Here is a 10,415-nt window from a genome sequence, read left to right as displayed (position 1 = left end):
CAATACATCCAAAGGTTCGAAAATGAGATACAGAAGGAATGTCACCTGTCCATGCTGTGATGGGTATCTTACCAGAGGGTGCAGTAGTAGGAAGATGATTATGAATAAATATTTCTGTCAAAGTAGCTTCACCCCAGAAAACACGAGATAAGCCAGAATGAATCAGCATACATCTTACAGCATTGAGAATAGTGCGATTCTTTCGTTCAGCAACACCATTCTGTTGAGGCGAATATGGAATAGTGTGTTCATGATGAATTCCACTGTCAGCACAGTAACTCACAAACTCTCGAGAAACATATTCGCCTCCATTGTCACTATGAAGCTTCTTAAGGCGACGACCAGTTTGAAGTTCCGCAGCCTTGTGGAATTGTTTGAAAACAGATAAGGCTTCAGATTTTTGTCTAAGTAGAAATACAGTCGTATACCTTGAGAAATCATCAATGAAAGTAATGAAGTAGCGATATTGTGATCTCGAAGAAGGTAGAGGTCCACATATATCAATATGAACAAGATCCAAGATGTCATGAGAATGAGTTGTATTTGAAAGAGGAAAGGGTTTACGATTGTGTTTCCCAAGAGCACAAAATTCACAAATTCCCATATGGGGATGGGCTTTAAGATCCATGCCATGAACAAGATCACGACGTTGAAGATCAAGGAGTTTTGAGAAATCAGCATGAACAAAACGGTGATGCCATACTTTGCAATCATGATCACCTGTAGCAGTGATAATATTAGCTATAGCATCGTTGAGAGAGAGTTCAAACAAATTACCGTTTCGAGGAGCAGTGGCTATAGTCTGTCCATCTTTCTCAATTCGGCATTTGGTATAATCAAATCCAACAAACAGACCAAGATCAACAAGTCTAGCAACTGAAAGAAGATAACGTTGAAGATCTGGTACATGTAATACTCCTCGCAAAATTCGAGTGGAAGAAGATAAGGTACCAAGATATAAGTCTCCAATACCCTTTACTTGACAAGTAGTATCATCAGCAAGATAAACAACACGTTGAACTGGCAGTGGATGATAGTTATGGAGCCACTTAGACTGATATGTCATATTTCCTGTAGCACCAGAATCGACAATAAAAAGTGATCCATCACGTACATGAAGTATTCTGTCTGGAGCAACTGAACATAGGACGCAGCTTGTTTCTGGTACAATGTTGTTTCGATGTTCAGTAGCATATGCTCTATTCCGATCTGTGTCGAATCGATGCTTATAGCACATATGAGTGGGATGATCAGATCGTCCACAATATTCACAAGAAAAAGAAGAAGAGTCTCTAGATAAACGTGGTTGTTTTGTGGTAATATTGTGTTCTTCATCATATTGACGTGCCCAACAATCATCTTCAGTATGGCCATTTCTGTTGCAGTAAGAACATTGCTTATTAGGAAATTTGAGACGAGAGAAACTATTACCGCGACGGCCACCTCTGCGGTTTCCTCGTTGAAATGGACGCCTTCGAGCATAAAAAGCACGTTCCATCTGTTGTGAATCAGTCTCCTCTTGTGAAATCATAGCTGTATCGTGACCAGCATTCCGACGTTCTTGACGTTGAGAGTATTCAATTAAAGACATGCAAGCTTGGTCGAAATCAAGACCATCTTTATTAGAGAGAATGGTAACAATGTTATCATAAGAAGAGTCTTTCACCGTATCAAGGAGAAGTGTAATCAGTTGCTTTTGTGGAACAGGATCACCAGCAGCAGCAAGTTGATTAATAATAGATTTGAAAGACTCAATATGTCCCGTCATGGCTGTACCAACTTCATATTGTAACTTGTTAAGCAACCCTCTCAAATAAAGTATTTCTGTAACAGATTTCTTCTGAAAGTTTGCAATAAGGTACTTTCATACGTCATGGGAAGTAGGCAGTTCATACATATCAAGCAAAAGGGAATCAGTAAGAGCAGAAAGAATATACCGACGAGCTGCTTTATCACGTCGTTGCCAATCCGTATAGGCAACATTCCAATCTTCAAATATAGGTCCTTCAGTGATAAGCACATTATCATTATCCGTATCAACAGACTGAGGCGGACAAACACGATTTCCAAGAACAACATCGGAGAGTTCATCGCCTTCAAGGATTAACAACATCTTTGCTTTCCAACCTGGAAAGCCTTGACCTTGGAAAGGAGGAACAGAACACTTGCCAGAAGGAAAGCCGTTGACGAGAATATTCATAGCCATATCTTGTTGCGAGAAGACCTATAAGATATTTTTTTTATATTAAGTGAAAGCAAATCTTTATGCAACATGACAGTACAAATTCCAGTTCTTTTCACTCAGAAGTAATTAGAGCTCCCCCCCCCTCCCCCCCCTTTCTTTGTGTTCAAAGGTCCGGAGCATTCACTATGTAAAATTTTTCTATATCACGTGCGTTCACTAGAATGGATTAAAAGTACCCCTTATAGGCCTTATCTACACATGTTTCTGAAACTTTACAAGAATATAAAATCCCTTCTGTTGAACACATGTGCTATGTTACATATACTTTAGTGAACTCCCCATGTCAACGGCCTCACAAATCCTGTGCACTAAACATTAAACACTAGAAATCGACCAAACAAGGAGCCAATTTTTACTTCCTTGTGTCCACCTAGTGTTCTTGTGAAACATTGCTAATGATATATATTCAACATCCCCAAATGAGGACATCTTGACAAAGTTTATGATCCACTTTAATAAGAATAACCATTAATGATTAAACTGAAATCAAAATATTGCTTGAATTTCTTCAAGGTGGAGTGATTAAGACTTGCGACTTGAATCATCGTACAGGCAAATCAAAATATCCATAAAAGTAAACAATATTTCTCAGATCTGTATGAAACTTCAGTAATCTAAATTAAATACTCTCACTCAATGCGACACCATTTAACAAAAAAACATATTTATATTGAATTTATAGAGGAATCCAGCCTCATGAAAAATAATTACAAATGGAGACAATGTTGTTGCTGTTAGGCTTATCTTACAAGTATTTGTCTTCCTCATCTAGAGATTCATATACACTTGAGTATTTGTGTGTCTATGACACTAGGGAAGATAGTAGTACTATATGGATGGCTTCTATGAGAGCTCCTAGAGAGTCCCCATTGGTTCAAGATTCTAAAAAACACCTACTATTCTTATCAAAATCTTTTAGCATGGTAGTGAAAGGTTCCTCAAGGAACAAAAATAGAGTGATTTCCATCTCTACACATGGTTGCTTGCTCATGTCCTCTTAAAACAAGTTGAATCTGTAAGTAAACAAAAGATTATGTGAGCACAAAGTTATAAAGTACAAAATGATATCATTCCAATTATCTAATGACAATTATACGAAGAATAAATTACAAGAAAAATCTTTGACGACTCTCCATAGATAACACAACTTACTAACATTGTGAGACTCAAATCACATGCTACACAACTGTAGATGGCGCACCAAAGTCATCAACAAAATAGCACCACCCAGTGTTATGAGGTGTGAAGCCTAAACACTGAAATCCATAAAGAGGTTAATTCTCTCCAGCATGATAAACTTAAAGATGGAGATGATGTTAAGCTCTGAATGTAAGCTACAAGGGTAGTTTTCTTACCATTCTATCTTTATGTTGGAGATGAACCCTTGCAATGCCCACGCGATATTCACACCTCCTATTGTTGTGGTATGCAACTCATGTGAGCTCATACTTTTGCCACCTTCGGGAGTAGAGGTTTCCATGTAGTGTGAGTGAATGAAAGTAGAAGGAGTAGAATCTTGTTTCATGTTATAATGGAGATGATCGAAGGGAGAGGAGCTAGCTTGGTGTGACACTATGTGGTGGGTAAGGGGAAGAGATGGAGGAGGAGCTTGCTTGGTGCTACAATGGAGGTGGGAGAAAGCTAGCAGAGAGATAATGATAGACTATAGGGGGTGCATGTGGTTGTTGCAGCAATGGAGAGCTTGGAAAAAGGTTTGTAGAGAGAGAAAAACACTTTTTAGCTCTAGAATCGGTTTGGAAAGACTTTGGAGGGTGAAAATGATGTTTTGATTTGTTTTTTTTAAAAATCAATTTTTTGGATTTTTTAGTGCACGTTTTTAACTTTTGAAGGTCAAAAATACTTTTTTGACAATGAAATAGGTTTGGGGACCTTTTAAGGAGGGAAAACTTGAAATTTGAAATTTTTTGAAAATTTGAAATTTTTAGTGTATTTTTAAATCCGGGCCAAAAAGTGGGGGAAAAGAGGTCAAAGTGGTCCCCCCCCCCTCTTTCCCCTAGCCACCTCCCTTACCTTCTCACTAGGTAACAGACAATTAAGAGGTGTAAGGCTACCTTGTCCCCCTACTTTTTTGAGGGTATAGAGTGTGTCCACCACCCTCTTCCTATTGGCTGACCTCTAATTAACCTTAATCCCAAAGGGCCCCTAGAGGGTTCATATTTTTCCTAATGTTTCTGAAGCATTTTATCAGACGAGTTGATCAAGGGCAAGTAAATTAGCAAATAAGGCATGAGAATATTCTGAACGATTTTGAGCCTGACATGTAAAGGCCATTCATCACAGTGCCAAGAAGCAAATTTAGCCAACACTCTATCTAGAACCCAGTCTTGCAAGTGTTTCTGAGAGACCATGACCCCAATTAGGTAGCCAAGGTGTCTAAAAACATGACCCTTAGGAATTCTTTTCCCATACCAAATCGGAGAGTCAAATTCCCTTGCAGATATGTCAATCAAGAAGACTTACATAGGTTCGGTGTAAGACCAGTCGCAAGAGCATACATATCTAGAGTTTTCATACATCTGTGAATATTGATGTTGTGGGCCTTCAAAAATAGAAAGGTGTCATCTGCAAACCCTTTGCCCGGGATATGTTTACCTCCTAATTGGAGGGTTTGCAAATAGCCCTATTGTACCAATTGATCCAGGTATGCATACAGAGAGTGGGAGGCCACGGCAAAGAAAAGGGGGCTAATGGGACATCCTTGTCTTACCGATCTGGAAATGTATATTTTTTCCGAGAGTCTACCATTAATGCTCAATCTGGAGTAAGCATGTTCACCAACCAGAGAGATACACCTGCTTATCCGAGGGCCAAACCGCATACCTTGCATGGTTGGCTGCACAAAGTCCCACTGCACTGTGTCAAACGCCTGGGCAAAATCTATCCGAAACATTACCATGTCTTGTTGTGAAGATAAGGCATGCTCTATGCCCAGCTGAACCGTCAAAATGTTATTAAATATTGACCTCCCTCCAATGAAACCTGTTTGAGCTGGGTGAATGTGTTTTCTGAGTTCGGGATCAATCCTGAAAGCAATGGCTTTTGCGAGTATTTTATAGAGTATCCTCATCATGGTGATAGGTCGCCAATCCGCTAGGGTTTCGGCTGGATCTCCGAAAACATGGATCCTGCACTCAAACAGGGCATCATCAAACTCATCCCCAAAACAACCTTCCCTAAAATCTGTCTCTCTCTCTCTCTAGCACATGTGTGCTAAATTTTCTTAACTCTAGACATCATGCATCGACATGTCGGCCCTAGATGCAATATATAGAAAGTACATTGATTGTAGTAAATAGGTGCATGATATATATGTACTTCAATATTTAATGTGTGTCCAACTCATGTTCTACTGAGCTTTCCTCCATTCTTCAAAATAAATTACAAAATAAATTACAGTAAAGAAGCCCAGAACTTCCATCTACAACACTCTCTCTCTCTCTCTCTCTCTCTCTCTCTCTCTTATTCTTCTCTTCCATCTGGAAGACGGGTTTATACACAAGTATAGTATAAAACCCGCCACAAGAGCACCATTGATTTTCACTCTCATGCATGGGACGTATATTATAAGAAGGGCTAGACAAGCATCATATTCTTGCGTCTGCATGCGTAGTGTTCTTCTGTTACCTCTTCTTCGTCTCTAGCGTACACAAACATACGAAACTCTCTCTGATCTCTCTCTCTCTCTCTCTCTCTCTCTCTCGCGCGCGCTCACTCACCGCCCTGCCACCTCTTGCTCAACCCTGTCTCATAGACATTTGCATTCAGGCACAGAATCGTGAGGCAGCGTTATGGCCATGACTGGTGCAAATTGCACGCGCTGGGGCCGCACTGGTGCAAGCGGCTGCGAAGTCTTCCTGCAAGTGCCAGTAGTGGATGGAAATGACAATAATGTGAAGATGTCAGTGTACTCCTTGCTAGCCCCGCAGCCGCCGCTGCATGCGATAATGCAGGTACGCAGCTTATGACCTATGACCTAAACTCATTAATTGCGTTAATGATATTGCTTGCTAGCGCCTCCAGCACCGGAGCCGCCGCAGTGTGCGTTAATGTAGGTGGGCAGCTTATGACCTGTGACCTTACCTAAGCATGTTTTCCTAACGGTGGTATGCAGATAACTAGAGCTAATCAAATTCTCCATGAGCAGGCCTAGCTAGTTAATTATACTCTATTCTGGTGCGTTTTCAATTAACACATGATCAATAATGCCGTCTAATTAATTGTGCTACATGTGTCAGTCTTTGCCGGCAACATTAAATGACAGCAGTGCCATAAAACCGCTGCCGACGACTGTGGTCATCCGCAAGATTCCAACATCTGTGAGGTGTGTAGTACATTAACCCCTTCACACGCACTCAACAGGCATTTGTTTATGATTGTTTTTCTCAATACATCCCTGTCGAGCTTTTAGAAAGAAATTTTCTACCTCTGATTAATGCAGGCAACAAGACCTGCTTAAGTTCTTAGATTCATTTTGTGCCGAGAACAATTTGATGCAAGAGGGAGGCCAGTGTCTACTTGCTGCGAAATTCCATTCCATGCAGAAACGGCCTATGCGGAGACAGAGCAGCGATGTGGAAATCAATTATGTCCACATACCGTTGAGCAAGTAAGTCGAATGATTTTTTTGCTAAATTCTAAAATGATAAACATTTTCCTTTGACAGAAGTCCTAATTATCAGAAGTACAAAACTGCAGGAAAGGAGCCCATAAAGGGTTTGCTGTCATAAATTTTACTAAATGGAAAGGAGCAATGATCTTCAATGCCCTTCTTCACGAAAGACAGGTGGAAATGGGCCCGCAACGTCGTGCATTTGTTTGCAAAGTCGCATTCGCTGAAAAACAAATAGACGTAAGTACATGTCATGGAGAGAAGTAGGTATCAAATAGCTGGTAGGCTAACTCCCTAATTATCCCGTATATGTGTAGGGTCTGGAGGCAGAATTTGGCTCTACTCTTGCCACTTTGCAAAAGCCCATGCTTTTCAATCCACCATGCAACGGTGCCAAGTACAAGCTTATCGACTTTCTTCAGCGATGCCATCACCAAATCAGCCATGGAGATATTAATGTTGAGCATGCGCAAATTGTAGAGGAGGATGTCGTCCACCTTAATTTGCCTCCATACAGATCAGCTACGGCTCTGCCTGGAGAACTAGAAACCATTGAAGCAGCTCATGCTCATGTGCACAGAAAGTCCACAAAGAGAAAGAAAACAGAAAATTCGCCAATGGCGAGCTCCGCATCACCGGCTGAGTGGTCTACGACAACGAAGGTTACAACGACGCCAATGAATGGTGGCAAAGAAAGAAAGACGGAGAAATTGATGGCAAAGGGACAACAACAGGCGCCAATATATTGGCCACCGAACGTGATGTCAATGGCGATGAGGGGAAAGCTGGCAGCACAACTAACATCGACGACGGGAGTGTCTACTAAGAGAAAGTCTAAGAAGATAAAAGCAAAAACATTGGATGCAGGAGGTGGGATCATAGAGTCCGTGCCGCGACCAGCGTTGTCAAATGTGATTGGGTCCAATTGTCATTTGGATGATGAGGCTGGTGTTGCAATGAGGCAAAAGATAAGAAAGGTATACCATGGTATGCTCAGATTTTTCTTCAGTGGGATGAGCAAGTTATCCATCTCTGGAATCATTTCATGTACACTATTCCTACTATGTTAATGACATCGTTCCAGCCATATTGTGTAAAGACCACCTCTCTCTCCCACTCTCTCTCTCTCTCTCTCTCTCTCTCTCTCACACACACACACACACACACACACAATACCCGTTGTCCCATTGGTTCAGTCTCACCAATGTAAGCAAAGAAGATGTTGCAATGTAGACTCCCCACCTCCCCCGTGTGTGTGTGTGTGTGAGAAAGAGAGACCGCATAGGGATGACACCAAAATCAAAACCTCTCTCTCTCTCTCTCTCTCTCACACACACACACACACACACACACACACATACCAATATGTGCATGCTAACACATGTGTCCCACGCATGCACCCGAAGGTGTGTGCAAATGACACAGCAATACAGAATTGGCTGGGAGGCCCGTTGTCTATGAGTGGGTGAAGCAGACCGGAGCTACCATGTCGCCCGTCACTAGAAGGCAACATACACACAAAATAGCAGGCATGGGAGATAACCGCACATGTAATTTGGAATTAATGTCGATTGCACCAAGAGCGGGATATTCATATCCAGTTGGCATGCATTCGCTCATTTCTAAGGTTGGTCACACGAGACACAGTATTCCGCAATAGATAACTGTGCTACCAAGCCTTTTTTTTGAATAAAATGTCGGTTATGGATACATTTTCTAGTCATGCAAAGGTTGTCGTACGCTCCTCAATGCCACGTGGAGGTTTCAAGGCGGCGACCACCGGCTCAATTTCGAATTGTAGGCACGACACCTCTGCATAGTCCATTGCAAGCCTTGTGTGGCACCATCTACAACACCTACAGTGTGGTCAAAACGGGCTACATCCAAGGCAAATGCGGATTTGCAGCTCTACATTAATAGCTCTCTAGGTAGCCCTTTGCATGATTGTGCCAATTTTGGCATATTTACAAAAGGCTATGCTCAATAGAACTGATCGAGCCGGTTCAGTAAGATACGAGCCGACCACCACCTAAAGTTGACACACACACTCTCCTACACAAGTGTGGTGTTTTTCCCTTTAAGGCTGGCTCTCGCCCCCCCTGCATGCATAAGCATTGGCGATAGCCCTCACAAGTGGTATCAAAGCCCTCTTCGACTTCAAGCCTGGATTCCCCTCTCCCACCCCACATGCATATATCCCCTTGGGAGAATCTTCGTGAGATATGGATGTGTAGGAAATCGGCCACTGCAAGAAATCAAGCAGTTGAATTGCGCCTATCTGAGAGTAACAAAGAATTAGGAGAAGCGGGGATAGGATAACCGAGAGTTGCAACAAGAGAATTGAGCTAAAACCATATTAGGTAGTTTGGTAAGAATATCACATTATGGGAATTTCCAAATTAACTACATTCATGTAATTTGAGAATTATCTAGTTTAAAGTGGGAAAATACGAGAAAAAAGTGTTGATTTATGGTTGGTAAATATAGTGCAAATCGTAATGGATTGTGGTGTTGACAAACACCAACAGTCAAGAGGATCCACTACACATGAACTCTTATAGATATTCAAATTACATAAAACAAATGAAGATACAAATAAAGATCTTGTTTAGAAAACTGACTTGTATAGTCACAATAGAAGCTCCAAATAAATTTACTCCATGTTTGATACCACATCTACATTTTGATCCGAGTGTGGTTGCATGATGTACATGCATGAGGCCTTCTTTGGATTTTTGAGCATGCCTTTTTGTAATCTTAATTCTAGAAAATGGTCCATCTTTGCTGGGTCTCCAAGACCAAACAATTGCATCTCTAGTTTCCCACACTTGGGGATCTTTATAGTTGACGTGTAAGACAAGGGAAACTAGGGTTTGAGAGTCCACCGCCCAACCACCCTTTATATAGGCAAGCCCCCGGCCCTTTTCCCTAGTTGGACTCCACGTTCCACACCGCCTAGCTCGGCCCTGGCGCCCTTGTCTAGTCCGGCCTTGCTGGTGCCCTAACATTACTCTTCCCTAGCACTGGCTGTCAATGTTTTTTCCACGATGCTTCATGTACCTATATTGCATATTCCCTAGTAGGGTGCAATAGCTTGGAAATGAGTATGCCTCCAATGCATGGAGCCGTGCTCCCAGAAATCATGCTTTACTCCGTCTCGAGATAGCACAGCGAGAAGAGAACAAAAATTAACAACTGAGGTAAGGCACAAATCGGTTTATTGGAGTGTCGAAATTGAATGAGAGAGAAAGAATCCGTGCTTTACAGATAATGGACATGCCATGCATGTCAAAAATTGTGGCAAGAATCGACAAAGAAGCAACCTGTGGTGCATCATCATTCACTGATACCTTGATTGGACAAGAATAATTCTTGAGGCAAGAATTATGTTGTGCAAATTTCTAGAATATCTCCTACAATTTTAATCATACATAAAACGAGGAAACCTTAAAAGCATGAAACCTCATACTTGTGGATTAGTCTGAATCCTTGTGCTCTAGTTGAAGTCTAGTCAAACCACAAGCACATCCCTTGGAGCAT

The 10,415-nt window shown here is 41.6% G+C and overlaps 1 protein-coding gene across 1 annotated transcript; it reads left to right on the top strand.

Annotated features, from left to right (window-relative positions):
- The first annotated feature begins 6,076 nt into the window (after nucleotides 1-6,076).
- LOC147431061 (uncharacterized) lies at nucleotides 6,077-7,945 on the top strand. The gene is made up of 5 exons (XM_086493619.1): nucleotides 6,077-6,216; nucleotides 6,502-6,587; nucleotides 6,705-6,872; nucleotides 6,962-7,115; nucleotides 7,193-7,945. The coding sequence occupies exons 1-5, from the start codon at nucleotides 6,163-6,165 to the stop codon at nucleotides 7,943-7,945; spliced, it is 1,215 nt and encodes a 404-aa protein (XP_086349745.1). The 5' UTR covers nucleotides 6,077-6,162.
- The last annotated feature ends 2,470 nt before the right edge of the window (nucleotides 7,946-10,415 follow it).

The sequence above is a fragment of the Adiantum capillus-veneris genome, chromosome 21, assembly GCF_014529385.1.
Source record: "Adiantum capillus-veneris isolate H3 chromosome 21, ASM1452938v2, whole genome shotgun sequence".
NCBI lineage: Eukaryota > Viridiplantae > Streptophyta > Polypodiopsida > Polypodiales > Pteridaceae > Adiantum > Adiantum capillus-veneris.
This window is presented reverse-complemented; position numbering and strand designations above follow the sequence as displayed.